At 40.7% G+C, this 19,691-nt stretch overlaps 1 protein-coding gene across 2 annotated transcripts in view; it reads right to left on the bottom strand.

Moving 5' to 3' along the window:
* igflr1 (IGF-like family receptor 1) overlaps positions 1–19,691 on the bottom strand; it is a 93,836-nt gene that overhangs the window by 21,433 nt on the left and 52,712 nt on the right. Inside the window, exon 6 of one of the 2 annotated variants that reach the window (XM_076281217.1) lies at positions 12,020–12,109. The exons of the other annotated variant lie outside the window; for it this stretch is intronic. Within the exon in view, the coding sequence (XP_076137332.1) occupies positions 12,020–12,109 (90 nt within the window). The remainder of the gene's footprint in view (positions 1–12,019; positions 12,110–19,691) is intronic. 2 annotated transcript variants of the gene reach the window in all.

The raw sequence follows: 19,691 nt of genomic DNA, 5'->3' as shown, positions 1-19,691 counted from the left end.
TTTGATACCAACGTTATAGATTAGTTTCAGTTTCTCTCGCGCAGACGCCTGCATTGAATGAACGCTCATACCACCACTTTATTGTACAGTATGGCTCCATGTTTAATGACATCGATAGCAGAAACGTTTGTTTTCTTTTTTTGTCGGTCCGCGTTATGTTGATCAACTGTGCAGCCTAATTTCAATCCACGACTCCGGGGACCTGCAGTCTCCACGTTGCGTACCCATATTTTGAGAAATGCTGAATAGACCACAACGTTTACACTAGAGGGGAGAAGGGGTGGGAAAAGATCTGGGCACAGTTTTTCCAGAACTTCGTGCCAAGTAAAAGCGCTGTCGAGATGTTTGTGTGAATGAAACGAAGCGTATAGGCCATAGTGTGACATGCGTAAACCAATGGTGTAGAGATGACGCCACAGGGTTTTATTAAGAGAGCCTACGTTTGTATGTAGGCAATTTATATTCACAAACAATACTTAGGCCTACTAAAATAAATAGTATTTTATTTGTATTGGTTGTTTGGTTGAGTTAAAAAAATATCGGTCGGTCTTAACGCAAGTTTACAACCGGCAAGTCGGTCGCTAACCCTAGGGAAAAAAAATAAATATTTGGGTCGGATCTAAATTGACAGGGTCAGTCGGGTTACGGCAAACGAAAATATTTTTAAGGATGGCCTCAGTAGCCTATTCCCAGATAAATTCCATGCATTGTTTCGTTTTTGTTTGTGATACAGGCAATGCTTTCAAGCCCTGTGTTGCTAACATACCTAGGCTGTGAAACTAAGGTCTAGCTATAGCCTATTGGTGGGTTTAATTGAATTTGAGTAATAGGATACGCAACCATTTACATCTGAGATAGTTTGTAATTCCTGTAGAGCTCACCAAAATTATAGATTAGATACAAGACACTTATCTGCTATAATCCAAGATAGATTTTCTTCGAGTTTTTGACCATTTATTTTACCAAATGACATGGGAAACATAATTCATTTCATCCACATATTCTTATGCACCATGCACAACAACGCTACTAAGTTATCTTAAAACCGTGAGAATCAAGCAAGCGTCATGGGCCGTCACGGCATTAAAGTGACAGGCACTCAATTCGACTTGCACAGCACCAATACAGTGTAATGACATGAAAGAGAAGTTTATATAGTTTATACAGTGCTGTGCAAAAGTTAAGACACCCATCCTGAAATTGACTAAAGGGAGGAACAAAAAAAATGTTTTGCCTTTTGTCTTAATGCCTTAATTAAAAAAAATGTATTATATATAAATGTCTTAACTTATGCACAGCACTGTATATTCTAAATAGTAATAGTTTGTAGCCTACAGTGGCCTACAATGTACAGTTTAGGGATCGACCGATATGGATTTTTTAGTGCCGATACCGATACCGATTTTTTTCCATCAGCCTAAGCCGATGACCGATACAGGCTGCCGATTTTCTTGAGCCGATATTTGGAGCCGATACTGCTTTTATTTTGCTCCCTCAATTTACATCATACAAATGACACATAATTACACAAATGATAACAAATGTTATAAGACTCGATTTAAAAAAGGAACATTGAACTTATGGATGGGTGCACTGAATATGGTTAACTGTGCAAAATGCTTTCATCAACATCTTACAACACAGCCTTGATGACGCATTGCTTGCTGACATACTATAAGACATAATTCAGGTCATCACAAAATGTCCTTTGTCAACACATTTAAATAATTTAAGAAAACAATAAGCCTGAAAATTAGCTATTGAAATAAAGTGCTTGATTTGTAATTTAAGACTGCATGGTTTCAATTTTTCTATGTCTATATTTTTCTAAAAAAAAAGCTGCCAGATGTCAACCACAGAACATAAATCAGCAGAGGAAAATAACGTGGTGTCAAATGTTTCTGTTCTAAACGGCATCAACGTCAATAGGTAGCCTATATAAACATATCTCTCAGTTTTAAAATCTCTCCTTCAGGTAGCGCAGCACTCTCATATCGCTGTGATGCGTGTGTCCCACTGAGTGAGACAGACAGACGCACACACAAACTTCTGTTTGGTAGCTGACGAACCACCATTGAACTGGATTGATAATGATAACGTTAGCAAACGGCTCTAAACAAGTAAGGCATACACGGTATGTCTGGTACATGATAAACGGTATGTCTGGTACATGATAAACGTTAACACATATAACACGTCTCTCATTATTAAAGCTCTGATATCACTTCGATGGCAACTCTGCCCGCTCGAAGGGAGAGGGGGAGGGAGACGCACACACCACACGCGTCCAAAACTCAGCCAGGTGGTCGCTGAATAAAACTCCCACAAATACCACGGAACAACGTCGGCATTACTTAATCATATGATTGACCAGTGTTCATAACAGCTACCGCTACCCCATGCAAATGGATAGCCTACAACTTAGTGCAGCTCCCTAAATACAATGGCAAGCAGTCTTATAGAAGAGGGGCATTCAGGGAGGGAGACACACACACACCACACGCGTCCAACACTCAGCCAGGTGGTCGCTGAATAAAACTCCCACAAATACCACGGAACAACGTTGGCATTAATCATATGATCAGTGTTTGTAACAGCTAGCTACCGCATGCACATGGATAGCCTAGCCTACAACTTAGCTATTTGCAGCTACCTAAATACAATGGCAAGCAGTTTTATAAACGAGGCATTAGCATTAAATAAAGTAGGCTACCTATATCATTCGCATTTTCCACTTGGACCCACAAACTTGCTTCCACCTTCAAAGTGTATGGCAATATTTAAGCTAAGTCAAACAGTTAAAAGATGCTTTGAAAGTTTAAAGTTTACTGTTGTCTTGAAGAGCAGGCTTTCAGCTCTGTTCGTGGGGGAGGGGCAGTCTGCACGTGAATTGCAGAGTCTCCAGCAACACAGAGCTGCCTGTGGACGCCTGTATGTAAATAATGCGGGGAAAAAAACTATCGGCGAACGCAGGCGCTTATCGGCCGATGCCGATACATGTAAAAAACCGAAATATCGGCCCGATATATCGGCCGATCCCTAGTACAGTTGTAAAGTGGCTAATACTAATAATGTAAATGAAAAAGGTGAAAGAAAAACATGAATAATCCTGTTCAAGTACTGCAATAATCATGCTTTGTAAATGCTTGTGTTGATGGTTATGTCATAATTTGTAACTCAATCTGTCAATTTCTTTCACAAAATCCACCAGAAGTCACCATTTAAGGAGTAATTTTTTCAAAATGTTCTCTTTTCTTGGGGGGGGGGGGGGGGGGGGGCTTCCTACGATCAACAGCACCGCTGCTGGAAAAAAATCTAGGGGAAACACTATCACCAACTCCGCTTGGCCCGTGGTGGAAATGAAACTCGCTCCTCAGCATGGTGGTCAGTCACTCTTTCTAATGTTTTTGACCTGCCGTGTGCTCTCCGCTGATTGTGTGGTGATCCTGGTCTCCCTTGATTGTCGGGGTCCGAGTCATCTTGTCTTAGTAGAAAGGTGGACTCCAGCGTTGTCTGACGCACCTGCTGCAATATCTTTTTCTTCCCCTTCAGCATCTGAGAAGTGTTGCCTGTAAAGTTAAGTTTCCGGGAAGTGACCTAGCGAGACCTGGCAAGACTGCCACCTGGTGATAAACCCACGAAAATAAATGGCCTGGTTTAGACCTGATGTGCATGTGTCACTGATTCAACCCTAAGCAGCAACCATCAAAAGCCGAGTTATGACAAAATGCTCAGATAAAATGTCCAGATTGTGTGTTTTCATGAGTTTTCGATCGTCATCTATTTCAGTTCTATTCATCATATAGTTCCCAATTCGCACATAAGGTGTGTTAGAGTGTCTATTTTCGTAATTAAAAATAAAAAGATAAAAACGCAATATTGCGCACTCAACGCATGGGAACAAAAAGCACAACATTGCGTTATTGACACTCAAAGTGTTAAGAGGCACAAAGACAGAGTTTAAGTCATGACCCCATAGCATATAGCTGCTCTAGCCACTAGTACAGTAGCACAACTTGAGTTAGGTAGTACCGATGTCCAGAGTTTTCCTTTAATGACAACAGTCATAAACACTCCTTAATGTTCATGACCAGTGTCATGTCATGGTTATAATAGTGTCATGTCAATCTTATACACCTTATCAATACGCCCTAATGCTTTGTACAAATGAATAATCACTTGGCTCATGGTGGAAGCGACATGAAGGGGAGACCACACCAAAGTATATTTTAAATGCAAGATGGATTCATTAAATTAAATATTTATTAGTCAGTATGTGTAAGGCAGAGCAAAATGGTCATGTAAGTCAACATGTGGACATATGGTACAAAAAGGTAAATGACGCAGGGCTGCAGCCAGTACTGGCCAGAGCAGTAGAGAAAACAGAGTGGCGACACTCCCATAAGACAGTTTTAGAACTGAAAACGGCCAATCATTTGGTCAGTAGTCAATGAGTTACTAGATTACGCCCTCCAGGATCCGGAAATCCATCCCACCCTTCTGCGATACAGCATTCAGCACAAGTTTTTGGAACTATTTATCGTGTGATGGCGACATCAAAGAGTGTTGCAACTCCCTCTTTCTATGGCTCTGGCGCTGCCGAGCGTGCCTGAGCAAGAGCAGAGCAAGCAACAAACAGCAAGCTGGAGAGCACTGGTTTTATTCACCCTCCAATTATTTCATCTAATTAGCACATTAGGCAGGACTCAAGAACTCCACCTGCAGGCCAAAAGAGGAACAGACAAAAGCAAACCACATACAATGCAGTTCTCGCGATAGCATAATTTGAATTTGCTCAGGCGATGAGTTACTCTGGCGATGAGTAATGATGCTCATTACCTATGCCCATGGAGCCGAGCTGCACCAATCACATCAGTGTATCTGATATAGGCGGGCCAGGGGCGAGCTAAACAGATGAAGATAGCGCTGCAATGTTGAAATCCGGAATAAGGCAGTAAACACTGGTTGTAGTGTTATCCAATTGTGTTGAAGTCCGGAATCAGTCGGTAAACATTGGTCGTAGTGTTATCCAATTGCGTGCAGTGATATTTTCTAATGCATGCTTGGTGCCCAGTGGCGTAACAGACCAATGGTGGGCCCAGGTGCGAGAGGGCCCCATACCGACATACTTTGGCCCAGGATGAATTAGCTCTGATACATGCAAAACACATTAAGGGTGACTTAAATTGTTTAAGCAAAGGGCCTGAGGCACCGAAGTAGTTTAGTAGTTACAGATTTCAATTTCAAATAAAAAACACATGACTACATAGGATCCATTACATGGGAAAACATTAAAAATAATTTTATTAACAGCCTGCAGGGCAGGGTAATCTAATATTACTTTATTAACATCAACTCGCATGGAATTATGGGAACACTCAATGCGCTCAATGCGCCTCTTCAACCCTCTGCTGAAACTGCAAGCGTAGATTGCTTGCTTATAAACTCGCACTGCGCAGAAACAAAACTTAATGTAGCCTAACTTATTTAACCGTGCAGAAACCAAATAAAATCATTACTATGCATACAATCCCCAATATGTGTGAGTTAGGCCATTAGAAGAAGGCCATCTTACGAGCCTTTCGTTGTGCAAAATCGCCAACAATGTTCCCAATATTTAATGCTCTGGCTCTCGTATTTTCAATGGACAAGATAGCTAACCCACTGAGCCTCTCCTGCCCCATGCTGCTCCTTAGGTAGGTCTTAATAAGTTTGAGTTTGGAAAAAGATTGCTCAGCTGTTGCCACAGGCAATGTCAGAAACAACATGAGAGCACTACACACTTCCCCGAATGTGGATGTTACACTGTCATAATCTACCACCAGCATTTTGGCAAGTTGAAAAATAGATGACTTCTGTGAAATCTCTGCTTTAAAGCAAGACCTGAATGAGAGAAGTTGTGTTGGGAATGTCGGTGCAATGTCCCTGCTATAATGGTCTAACGTCTTGCCTTTTCAAGCAGTTCATCATCACCTGCGAGTTGAAGGGTCATAGGACGTAAAGACTCAAACACATGACAAGTTTCCCGCATACTTGCAAATCTTTGGGAGAGCTGACTGATTATGATGTCCAGAGTTGCATTAAATACCTGCACTTTGAAGTATCTCTCTGCATCGGTTAAGCACTCATCTTCCGATAGTTCGTCAAAGTGACGCTTCTCTCTCCGTGCTCTAACATTTTCAAATGTACTCTGAACCCCCATTTATTTGCGAGCGTCTGCGCTGTAGCCTTGGCCTGGTCAAAGGCACGCCGGTAGTCAGAAAGGACATGTATATTATTTTCCAGCAATTGCATTGCCGTCTGTAAATCTGTGTCTGTCTTTTGGAGTGTTTTAGACACAGCATTTACTGTCTCCAACACTTTAGTCTGCACAATAGGGGTGGGCGATATGGACAAAAAAAAATATCTCGATATTTTTTGTGATTTTGACGACAACGATAATTCGTCGATATCCTTTAAAAAAATTTTTTGTTAAAGTCTGAGTTACTTTACAGCTCATTATTTATGAATAGCATCATTACAATAATAACCAATAACCTAACCTGTGACTTTTTAACCAAATCAACCAATGCATTGTCACTCTGACACATTTCCAATTCTGCCCCCACTTGTGTGTGGCAATGACATGGTCTAGCCAGCTACATTAGAGAAGATGCATAGGCCTAACAGTTTCCCAAGAGAAAGTCTGAAGCTGAAGTTCCTTTCAAACCTTTACATAGGATTCAATGTAAAACTAAGAGCAGACCAACAGAGTAGCCTACATCTCAGTTATTTCCTTCTATGTTTTGTTTTAGAGCAATCGCGTAGGCTAGCATTCCAAGTTACAGAATAGAAACTAATGCGTTAGCTTATGGCTAATGTAAATGAGAAATCCCATAGAGATGCTAACGGTTAGCATAATCGGTAAACGTAGATATTTAGAGCGAACTTCAGTCCATTTACAAAAGAGTTACATGAGAATAGTTATTTGTTTACATCTGACTATTACAATACTCAAAGGCTAATGTTTTCTCTACATATAATACCGTGTAGGAAAAAACGTGACTGTCTCATCAATGCTACTTGAACAGAAGTAGCCGCATAAAATCCCAAGTAGGCTACCCTTGCTGCACAAAATAAACATTAGGCTGCGTGGGACAATGTTGTGACCCACTAGTGATCACGTGACACTTGCTCTGCTGCTCTGCTGCATAGCCTACCTCCTGGGAATGTATGAGTCTTCAGTGCGTGATTTCGAGTGTTTTTTTCCCCATAAGTAATTTAAATACTCGATAATGTCAATTTGCACATCGTTAAAACAACAATCACGATATTATCGCAGACGATATTTATCGCCCACCCCTACTGCACAACCACCAAAAAAATAAAACAAAATTTTTCCATTGACTTCATCAGCCCAGCAGCTTCATTGCGCTCATCCCCTTTGTCACTCGTAAGCGCTATTTTTGTCAGTGCTTTCATTACATCCACATACCTGTACCGTATGGCACTAAGGGATTCAAATCTGGAGGACCAGCGAGTGGGGCATAATCGCTTAAGAGTCACATCTGGGTGATCTGGGCCTGTAACTATACCAACGAGCATGCTCTACCTTTTAATGCTGTTCCCAAAGAATGCTCTATGGTTTCATAAAACCGCTCCATCTCTGAGATGTTTTTGCACTGTGAACGTAGGTCGCAAGCGGCTCCTTCTCCCTAATTCTGGCCTGTAGCTACCCCCGAGTAAATGCCACTCATGTTTGCTGCTCCGTCGTAGCCCTGTCCACGACATTTCGACATGTCAAGGTTATTTCACATTAAATTTCGCATTTCATTAAAATGTAGGGTCTGGGCACTCACTGTTCGCAGTGCTCAGTTTGAGGGGCGGGATAATCGGTTGTCTTTCAAATTTCCTCTGCACGCAATAGGACAGCGCTATGAGTCCCATGGCTAGTTCAAACTTTTGCCAACTTAATAAAAGCTTAACTCGTGTCACACTGTTCGCCAACAGTAACATTATCTTACTTGTTTTCAAGTAGCAGGGATTTCAAGCCAAACCGTTGCAACTCTGCCATCAATCATTATGTTAAGCCCGCCTAACAACTCTATACACGATTTGATTGGCCTGATAGAAGTTTAATTTTTCGAGCTCACAAGCCAACGGAGAGTTGCTAGACTAGCTAGGGTGCGTCTAGATTTCTAGGCTAGTCTAACATTAACTGCCAACTCACTTGCGGATGTATCTACTGTCTCCATAAATCCCGAAAAACACTCTATATTGAGTCACTTCTATATTGACAGCTTTATCCATTGCATTTCGCACTATTGTGACATATCTATACACCTGGCTAAGTTGGTCATGCTTGGACAGATCCTGCGTAGTGTCCATTATGATGGAAAAAAACGGAGCTTCATTAATGTCGGCTGTAATGTTCTGCTGAACACGCAAGGACAATATGTGAATGAGCTTGTTCTGGATAGCCGGACTGAGGTATTTAATTGAACACTGTGGGCGGCTTATCAACTCTTTCAGCACAGGATCATAACACGCGAGCAGCTCAATTATCGCAAGAAAATTTCCACTATTTGGCTGTCTTAATACCAGTGGTGGAATGTAACGAAGTACAAATACTTCGTTACTGTACTTAAGTAAATATTCCACGTATTTGTACTTTACTTAAGTAGAATTTATAGTGCATACTTTTGACTTTTACTTCGTTACATTTTACAGCAATTATCTGTACTTTTACTCCGCTACATTTCTACAACACCATCGTTCCTTTTTAGGATACATTTTATGATCAGATTTTTTTTCTCTCTGACAAACACGTTTGTTTTACCAGGGGGCGGGGTTGCTACCACAGATTCTGGAGCGCTACGTGCCCAGCTTCTAAATCTTTGAAACATAAGCTTATAGTCTAGACCAGGCAAAGCGTGAGCTTGTAGCCATCTGCATTTGGTAGGCTATATTCACCAGACCCATGGCTACACTGGACATGCAACTGTGTTCTGTGCCTTTCTCTGTCTGTTATCTGCAGCGTTAGGGCCTCCTCTCCGATGAGATTGCTATCCGCGGATCAGCGAAGTTACAGGCTATGCCCATGCTTCTGTCACACGTCTGATCATTTGCGCCACAAATGAATGGCAGACTATTATAGAACCGCTGGCAGAAAAAAACATAGCATTTTCCAGATTAGGAAATATTTCTTAATTGTGTGTGATCAAATAAAGAGGCATAGCCTACAATTGGGGGGGTAGAAATGTGAGCGCTCATTCAATGTCTATGTGCGTCTGCGCAAGTGAAACTGAACCTAATCATAAAGACACCTTTCTCAGCAACTTTTCTGTTCAATCAGCAGAATTGGCATTACGACCCACCCGACGTTTCCCTGGTCTACCCCGTTAAACTTCAGGCTCTCGTGTTTTGCTGAATGATATACTCAGCAGATCACCCTAGTAGATAACCAGAATTACAGTCTCTAGAATTGTAGGTAAGAATGTAAACTGGGCCACAGATGGTAAGCACAATTGCATTAGCTTAAAACTATCTAGTCGAATATAGCCTAACCTTAAACTAGCTTAGGCCTAATTAAAATGCCACAGCCCATACTATTTTTTCTTTTAGAATATAGATATTAAGAGAATAAATCATTATGCAAATACTTTTACTTTTAATACTTAAAGTACATTTAAAAGCAGGTACTTTTTACTTTTACTTAAGTAGGGTTGTCATTGTGGTACTTTTACTTTTACTAAAGTAAATATTTCTCTGTGTATTTGTACTTTTACTTAAGTACTGAGATTCAGTACTTCCTCCACCACTGCTTAATACCTCCCGATGACCCCTGAATGCTAGGTTACAAGAAGCCAGAGTTAGTGTCACATTTACTATGCGCTCCAGCACTCCCCTCCAAAAAAGTGCGGCATTAAGCACGTCCCTCTCTAAATTATTATCAATGGTCCCATTGAGTTTCCATTGCTCAAATACAACACAGGCTCCGATGTGTACCTGGGAGGATTCGTGGAATTCAACTTTTTGGGATAAATGCCCCCAATCACGAACTCCATTCACCCATGCATTGTTATAATGGGGTGAACTGCGATCCCCAACAGCCAGCATGGTTCACATTATGTACAATCCCATTTTGGTGAATAGCAAAGCCAATTCCGCGGCAATTTGATACCGGCCTTTGTGGTCTTATGATAAAACACATCAGAAAAACAGCGATTATGCTGATTTTTAGGGAAGGAACCGCTCGGTTTACAAGAACCCATAGTTAAGATGTAACGTTTAATGGAAGCGTCCAAGACATTTTCAAAATGTCCCCTGTCTGTGGGATAACGTTCCTCCCCTGCTCCTGTCCTGTCCTGCTCCTGTTCTGCACTGCCACTGACTATCGCTTCGGCCTGTGGGGTATATTACGAATCTCGATTAGTGGGTTAGCGAGGTATGTTGTGCTCAAAGCCAGGGTATGCTGTGACACGAAAGTGGATCTGTTTTAGTGTCGCTATATCACCATGGTATCTTATGCTGTCAACCAAACCTGGTCGGGAGGAGGTTATGTGCTAATTTATAGCTCAAATTGTGTAATCTACCGCCCACTGACCAATCAATTGTCTTAAAAACGAAGTTCTCACGTGTAGGATTCTGTCATATATCTTAAAGGTGGAACTCCGCCTCTACCATTTTGGATCTCGAATGTGCTTTAATAGTGCTGTGCGTGCAAATATCCCACTATGGACGTGCATACCATACAACAACTGATGACAACTGATTTATTTGATGTTATAGGTTAGACACAAAAAATGACCGCAGTGTAGATTAAGCTATCGCTCATGAATGCGGAAGTAATTGTTTTTAAATAGAGGCGCTCTAGTGCGTCTCCACATTTTACGATTGGCCAACATCATCCCAACACCGAGAACGCGCACATATCTGAGCTGAAAGCCTAGTTTGACAAATATATCACATAACTGCTATCATAGTATCATTTAACGTATACCCCTGAGTCAAGGCTTTGTGAAGCCTCGATATGTCTACATAGCCTAGATATGTCGAACGTGCTTCGTAGTATACCCCACAGTGGTCTGGACTACTAACAGTGTCGTCTACAGTTGGGCCACTTGCGCTACCGACTTCATGACTGCAACACAAACAATAGAAACTAGCACCATATTGAAATAACAACTAGCCTTTTTACTACCATCATCAGGTTAGAAATGCTAACGTTTCAAATCTTCCTACAAGCCTAATCTCTACTAATGACTAATCTCATCCATTTATTGTCTACTTGATTACTAGGACATATCCAACATGTTGTATGTTTGATGTTAGGCTGTAACGTTAGCCTCCTCCTGAGATTAGCCTACCTGTTGCATGACTGTTTACAGTTACTACTGCTGCTGCTGCTAGGTGTCCTGTCCTCACGGTCACTCTTGGTTAAAAATCCAAATTGGTCTAATTTCGGGAGTTTTGCCACCCTTTCCCCTTGCTCTATACGCTCCTGCCGCTTCTTGCAGCCGCTCTTGTGTTTGAAGGGCATTTTGGTCGGAACGATGACTGAAATGTACAGCCACCATCCATTCAAAAAATCGTAACAAATCACTTAGCCTACCCAGAAATCCTTGCTGCATCTCAGTGGAAAGAAAGATACTCTGGCGAAACAGTATGACGACAAAGAAAGATGGTAATTTGATTTAGCCGTTTTTTAGCCAGCAGGGCGGGGGTAGTGACGGGTCCCCGGGAGGTCACGGGCCCTGGTGCGACTGCACTTGCTGCACCTACTATAGTTACGCCACTGTTGGTGCCGCCCCTCGAGTTGGGCCGTTTTCATTGTAGCCAGACCCATAATCTTTCAGATTTGGGTCTGGATTTCCAGGCTAGCAGAATATTTTACATGTGATAGTTTTTTTTGTGTTTTTAAAAGTTTATTACTACTAACTTTCTCATTATTTCCAGGATTAACATAAAATGTGTCTCGGGCTGTAGCCCCAGACTTTACAATAAAAGATGCCTGCAAATAAACGACAGCTTAACTTACCAATGATGTTATCAACACTTGCCAGGGTGCCAGGTTGAGTGTCTGTTGCTGTTGTGAAGCTACATTGGGACTTGCTGTGGTTTTTCATCTCTATTTATTAATGAAAACATTCTATCAGTTAGTACATATAATTGTACAATAAAGTGCTGATGGGCTCATTGTTAAATGTACTATACAAATAAATCAATTCAAACTGGCACTCAAACTATTTTCCCTTAAGGATTTAGTTTTTTTCTTTGGATAATTAAACTGCATTCAACATTTAATGTTTGGAAAATGATGCCCCTTCTTCAGTTCCACTTACCATAACATTTTAATTTCAGATACTGTAACAGCCCAGTTACATTCATTCTACAACTAACTGACTTTTCCTCAACAAAGCCATTGTGGAGACCTGACCGCCAGCTTCTGAATGATCCTGTGTTCTGTGACTATCTGCGCTCATCTCCTTCTGTACTATGGGAGATACCCGCAGGGCCGGCGCTAGCCATTTGGGTGCACTAAGCACAAATGCTTGGTGTTTTTTTCTAATTGCAGTTTCACCAACCGATGTCGCCCTTGGCCTATGAACCTCTTGAAAATGACCACATAGATAGATAAACTTATCTAAAGCTGTCTAATTTGGCAAAACCATATCACGTTCAGTTGCAGGGTTTTTCCAAAGTTCACCTTACTAAGAGCCGTTTTCCACTCATCATTTCATTACGTTGTGAAAGTGTCAGCGTAGTGTTAGTTTTTCACTGATCATAATTGATAACAAACGGCAAAAAAACGTGCTGAAATGCAAAGCAAACTAGGCTAATAGGCTAACGTTACCTGACTATATCTCTGATGGCTAAAAGAAATAGCAAGCCCAGTTTAAGCATAATCAGAAATACCATTGCTAGCTAGCAACCTGAGGAAGGGTTGCTAGTCTTATGCACCGATTGCTAAATTGCATTCAATAACCCATAATCCATATCCATATCCACAACGTAAAATAACTAGCTAGCCAGCATCAATCATTTGCAAGGTAACACTTGAACATGAACATGGCTAGTAGGAGCTTACGTTACAAAGTTTATTGACGGTAGTATTGCGTGGCATAAGCAAACAGTAGACATGAATACACGCAAGGGCTACAAAACTTTTTTTTTTTAAACATTGTCTTAACTGCAAGTGATGCGCGAGCATCATCCCGCTATCTCTTCTTTTTCCTTTTTTTCCGCCCGCTACTCTTAGTGCCTTTTCGAGGCCAGGTGTCTGCCAAATTTGTGATTAAGGCATAATCGAACAGACCACTGGGAGGTGGGGGAGGGGGGCACCAGAGGGAGACTGGAGAGAGGGCTGCACAGGAGATTCACCTTTTTCTTGACTAATTTGGTCTAGGCCTATATTACTTTTGTATTGCTTTTGCATATTAACATGCTTTAGACATATTTTATTTGTTATTTATACTAGTAGCCTATTGTGGTGATTTTTCTCGACCCAGATTTTTTGGTGCCCCCCCAGGCACTTGGTGCCCTACGCGCAGTGCGTGTGCGGAGCGCTGGCACTGTATACCCGAGGGGATTTGTAATGTACGGAAGCGTATTAGGACCACATGAAGAGAAAATATTTTAGAAAATTTTTGAGAAAGAAAGTCAGAAATAATTTCTGAGATTAAAGTCAGAATTTCTAAGAAAAACAGTCAAAATTTCTGAGATAAAAGTAAAAATTTTCGAGAAACAACGTCAGAAATAATTCCTGAGATTAAAGCCAGAAATTTGGACTTTAAAGTCAGAAATTCTGATTTTAATCTCAGAAATTATTTCTGACTTTGTTTCTTGAAAATGTTGACTTTTATTCTCAAAACTTTTTACTTTTATCTCAACATTTTCAAAATGATTTTCTCTTCATGTGGCCCTAATACGCTTCCGTAGTAATGGCATTTAATGGGCAAAGAAATAATAGTAATAATAATAATAATGATAAATAATAAATTAGTTTTATAGTGGCTTTCTAGAAACTCAAGGTCACTTTACAAGAAGAGGGTGGTAGTAAGTGTGTGTGTGTGTGTGTGTGTGCGCAGGAGCGCTGGGTGGGATGATGAGGGGATTAGAGGCTGAAGGCTATTACATAGATATATGGGTCATTCTATAATTCAGGGTACATTTCCAGTCTCCATGATAAAGATTTAGTTAAATATTATCAAATATCAATTATGCTAATAAAACACCCTTTCACCAATAACAATGCTTTATATTTATTTTAGACCCAATTTATCTAAAAAAATTCTACACCCCATATTATTAACTGTCTCCGACTACAGATTAATGCATTCAACTTGACTAAACATGATGTTATCAAGTCTTAAGATCTATTTTTGGAGATTAATTTACTAACTGTTATAACATCAGTTATATACAATCTCTATGTTCTGTATTATGCACAATTTAAGTTTAAAAAAATATAATTTTGGTCTGTCTCAAAGTTCTTGTCAAAAACCGCTTAAAATCCACGCAGACTTTGAATATGAAGCATGACGCCTACACAGAGAGGTGTCAATTCCTCTGACAGGAAACTTTAGAAAGGCCGTGAGATATGGTATCTCACACCAACAGTAGATTAATTATTCGTCAACTCTGTTATTGTCTTAGTGGAGTGAAACTCTCACTCAATTTTTAAAAAACAAAAATATGATTAAAAACCATGAAATTCTGGTTTTATACATATCATGCAGTAACTAGTTTGAGGTTAAGATGTGGAGCTAAGCCACAAAATGATGGGAAATGTCAACTCTGTTATCGTCAACTTAATTCTGTGTTAATTCTGCATAGATTAATGATAACAGAGTTGACAATGATGTGCTGTCAACTCTGTTTTCAATAGCATTTAATGAGTGTCAACTCTGTTAATCTGAGATTTTGCTCTTAAAGGACAATTCTGGCACAAAATGATCATAGGAGTTAATAACACATGTGTACCGAGTTTGTCCGTTCTCTGGGATATGTTTTCATGCTAATCGAACATGACCAGTTTTACCACAAACCGCTAATAAGCGTTTAACGCTAGTCTTCGGGGCACACGCAGAGTAAAAAGAAATCGCTATTTCTATACCACTAACAAGGCTCAAAATAGCACCACACTTCCACGGTAGCATAATGAAGGGCCCTACATGTAAACCGAAGCATTGAGAACTTTGTAAGTGTACAGACAGTTTATTAAAAAGATAGTTTAGAAACCGTACCATTCACACAGGCTGGCGCCATCTTGGGAAAACAGTCACGTGACAATTCGTTGCACTGATAGTCACGTTGCACTGGAGCAACGCACAGTAGGAGCAGAGACGGTTGATAAAGCGAGACGATTCATAAGAGGGTAAATTCTGGCACGTTGTGACGTGGGGTTCGAAGCTGTCACGCCCATTTAGGAGTCTAGCGGGAGGTCCAGTGTCTATGTATTCCTATGGGAGAAATTAACATGTTCACGGAATATGACCAATCCCTTAGCCCTACATTCAGCGATGTAAGTTTTGAACCCATTTTCTAGAAGCCACATGTCTCCCTAACATTCCGACATTGAAATTGTATTTTCCAACGAAACAAATAAAGACAAAAATAGCTTTGTTCGTGATCTGTCACTGTCTCCTCAAAGCTCTGGTGCACAGCCACCTGTTCTCAGAGGCTCTAGACTCAGAGATTGTTGATAAACTAACCTAACATATTTTTTGTTAGAACTAGTAGACTACCACAAAGTTGCTGAACATATGTTATTTCAGGTTTGTTTGCAACAATATATAAGTTTAACCAAAGTTCTTAGCTGCTAGCTAGCTAGCGAACATTCCCATTCAATTTCCGTTTCCTGTGCTAACGTTAGCTAGCTAGCTCGGTTAACGGGGCAAAATGAAATTATTCATTCCGTGTCCGAAAGAGTGTTTCATTGGCATCACACACAAACAATGACTGTAAAATAGTATACAAAATTATACGTATATGTTATTATTGCTTATTCAGAGAAAAGTTTATGTTTTGACACGCCTATTTAGGAGTCCGGAACTAGTGCCATTTCGTTCCATTGGTGAATCGTCTTATGATTCATCTTAGTTAACTATAGAATCTTTGGTAGGAGTTAAGTAATTTAGAGACGAGACCGGGCGAGACCATGGAGGTATTATATATAACTGGAGAGAGTGACTAAGTCAAAATATGCCTCCATACAAATGAATGGCAGAGGCTAGGCTAGTAAATCCGGCCAATTCATAGTCAACGCCATATTGAACACTGGGGCTCGGATCCAGCGCCAGTCGGCTCTGACCATGCGCCAAGTTCTAAAGCTGGAAATGACGCATGAACCAACGTCGATTTTTATTGGATATTCTGTAAAAAGAGAGTCGTCCTCCAGTAAGAGGGTGGCGATAATGCACATACTTTGCTTGCCACGTAACAAGAAGAAGAAAAAGTTGCTCGGGAACGCGCGTGGAGTCCAGTGGAGTCGCCCTGAAGCGCAACTTAATTTTATTGGATAACAGCGGCTCTAACTAAGAGCGGTCTGTCTGACATCCTGCTGCTGCAAATATGCATTCGAACATGACGTGAAATATCCGTTGTCGAACTATAAATAAACTATTCGGTTTTTAGTGCCATGTGTAGCGCATTTTTACAGTCTATGATTAGTTTGTTTTTTATTTTATTGTTTGCCAGCATGAGCGGACAATTACGTCCCCAACTCATCTAAAATGTGGTGTCTGGAAATACTTTGGGTTGTACACCGCAGATGGTAAAGTAACGTTAAAGAGAATGTAGTCTGCATATACGATATCCAATCTTCGCGCTCACCTGTCGAGTTAGGCTACCATCCAAATGAGGCAGCGGAGTTAGAGGCACAGTAGACGGCCAGCATCGCCAGGCGTCCAACATCGTATGATTGCATACTTTCCGTAAATCCTACATTATGTCCGGGGTCTGCTATTTACTTAGGCTTCGCAAAGCACAGGTATTTATTTGGGGTAGGCTTATTCGAGGCAGAACTTTATTTCTTACATTGTGCGTTTTATTGTGAGACATGCGTTTTGTTTGGTGCGGCATACTAGGCTATCAAAAGCTGACAATTTTCGGTTTTGGTATGGGATTTAATTTACTTTTGGACTTTTAATATATAGTTAAATGTTGAGACTGATGGGCACTTAAATCTACGGGGTATTTGATGATCACTGTAAAGTTTCGTGTAGTTGAAAAAGTGTTGGAATTTCCAGCTGTTTATTGTGAGACAAGGCAGTCCCTTTCACTCATTCATTGAACGTGCGCTGTGCTCTAATGGAAACCTTATTGCGTAGCGAAGTAGCCTAAATTGAGCTATTTTTTAATTATGCATGGTTAACTTTTATTAAATTTGTAGGCTGGAATGCCTCGCGGCAATAATTGTGTTTCAATGTAGTAGCCTACTGATTCAGCCTCTGGCAAGCTCAAAAGGGGGTGGCTATGGGTTGACAGCAACGTGTGACCAGGTGTAACGAGACAAGGGCTTTATGCCGCTGTTGTTTAATTTATTGTATTTAATCATGTTTAGGCTATTTTGGTTCGGGACAAACAACAACGAAACAAGATCAATACACTTTATTTATTTGTCATATGATGCATAAATAACCATAATATACACGTCTTCTCATAGGCTCCTCAAGAAATACGCACTGAATAATGTTTGGCTGTAGCCGCCGGATAGGTACCCGCCCACCAACATGTACGCGCATGAGAGCTCGTGCCCAACACGGATTTTCGTGCATGGAGCTGGTTCCAAATGCTCCATGCGGCGCCATACTTGAAAATGGCGTATGCTAACATGCCGAAGCTAGTCTGCACGCTCTTGACCCCCTGGGCGAGACAGACGAGTCCAGGAAGTGACGTCAAACCGTATTTCTACAATTGTTTATTAAACATCATAGTAATTTATTTTGTCAGTCATTATGTTCATTTTAATGAATAGGAAGGGAATTTAAACCATAGCCGCTATATCTGCCGTGAATCATATCACAGGTGGTGTGTCCAGGGCAGAAGTGCATCTTCTCAACAGGCGAGGCAGGCAACTGCTTGGAGCCCCGACTGCTAGGGGGCCCCCGACCTGGTCTCAGCGTGTTTGCCGGTGGGTCAAGCGAGAATTTCGTCCATAGAGATTGAATGATGTATTTTGTGTGCTCCCGCCCTGTTGTACAAACAGTACATCTGTACATATGTAGGCCCTATGGTATGGCCTTATAAATCTATCTGTGTTCAAAAGAGTTAAAAGAATCCGCACATATTTTTGGCTACTGCGGTAAACGTCAATCGAGGGTGCAGTGATGACGGATCAACATCGGAGTTTGGCATTTAGCCTAGCCTACTCAATGAAGTTATATTAGGCTAATGTTAATTGGCAGAAAGATTGAACATGGTTTGCTACATCTATACGACAGTAAACAACTAGTTAAGCAAGGAGATGGTTAACGTTATGTTTGTAATAGGGCTGTCAGCCATAACATGTTAATAGCGATGCAGTAAGGACCAAGCATACGCGCTAATTTTTTAGAACCCGATTTGACGCAAAGTGCGTCAAAAAACACACCCTTTCTTCTTTGTTACATTGCTCCAGAACTGTTCATTGAAACCTTTATTGCGTGACAGAGCAGAAGTGGGGCTTTCCAACAAGACTACGCACTTGTCTGTACGATCAAGTATGAAAATAAAAAAAAATCATGAAATTATATCAAATTGCATCATATTTACAGTCTCTGCGTTCCCTGCGCACCCATTACTCTCGTTTGAATTACTTGCGAACCCGTGATCGCATAGATATGGCAAGCATATCAGATGAAAGAGGAGACACAGAGCTATCATTTGATACCAAGTACATCCTTCTGGGTTATAAAACAGACGTAGTGAAAGCAAAATAATTACTTCATATAGCTGGACTTACCCCACATTTTTGTCTGTTTTTGTGGCAAAGCATGTTTATAATCCAAAGCTATCGTGTGTTTCTCTATGGCAAAGCATGTTCATAATCCGGTTTTGAGATCCTAGCAAATTCCTGCATGGCATCCAATTCAAGGCTCACATTGCATCCCAATTTGTTCAACAAAGAAACCCCTTTTTTGCCTCTACTTTGTTAATGGCAAAGCAGTAAAAAGTTGTTGTAGAGAATCATTATGAGTGCATACACCTAGGCACTCATAATGATATTTTGTGAGATACATGTCAAAATATAATAATTTTTATAATACACTTTTTGTATTTTTATTATTTAAGATAATAACCTAATAACCTAGGGCCCCCTTGGATTTTTGCTTGGGGCCCCCACAGACTCTAGAATCGCCTCTGGTCCAGGGCCGTCTTTTCCAGCTCCTCCCAGCTGACTCTGGTAGATCACGTGGACAGTCAGGTGCAATCGATTATTTAATAAATAAATGTTAATTACGAATAATAATGAAAGGGTTCTACCTAATGCGACTATTTTTTTCCATAGACTGTCAAAAAAAACAGGTTTTCCCCGCTGTATTATCCATAAACAATAAAGTAAGTTTATATTATGTACCTACTTCCGGTTTGACTTCACTTCCTGGACTCGTCTGTCTCGCCCGGTCTCATCTCTTAATTACTTAACTCCTACTGGGGATTTACATTACAGATTCCTTCAAATGCACTGCTGACTATCAAAATACCGATGTGCTTTTGAAGTTGTACTG

This window comes from Alosa pseudoharengus, unplaced genomic scaffold (genome assembly GCF_046254945.1).
Source record: "Alosa pseudoharengus isolate Yale_2024_CS ecotype anadromous, Long Island Sound unplaced genomic scaffold, YU_APseudo_1.1 YU_APseudo_1.1_scf_12, whole genome shotgun sequence".
Classification (NCBI taxonomy): Eukaryota; Metazoa; Chordata; class Actinopteri; order Clupeiformes; family Clupeidae; genus Alosa; species Alosa pseudoharengus.
This window is presented reverse-complemented; position numbering and strand designations above follow the sequence as displayed.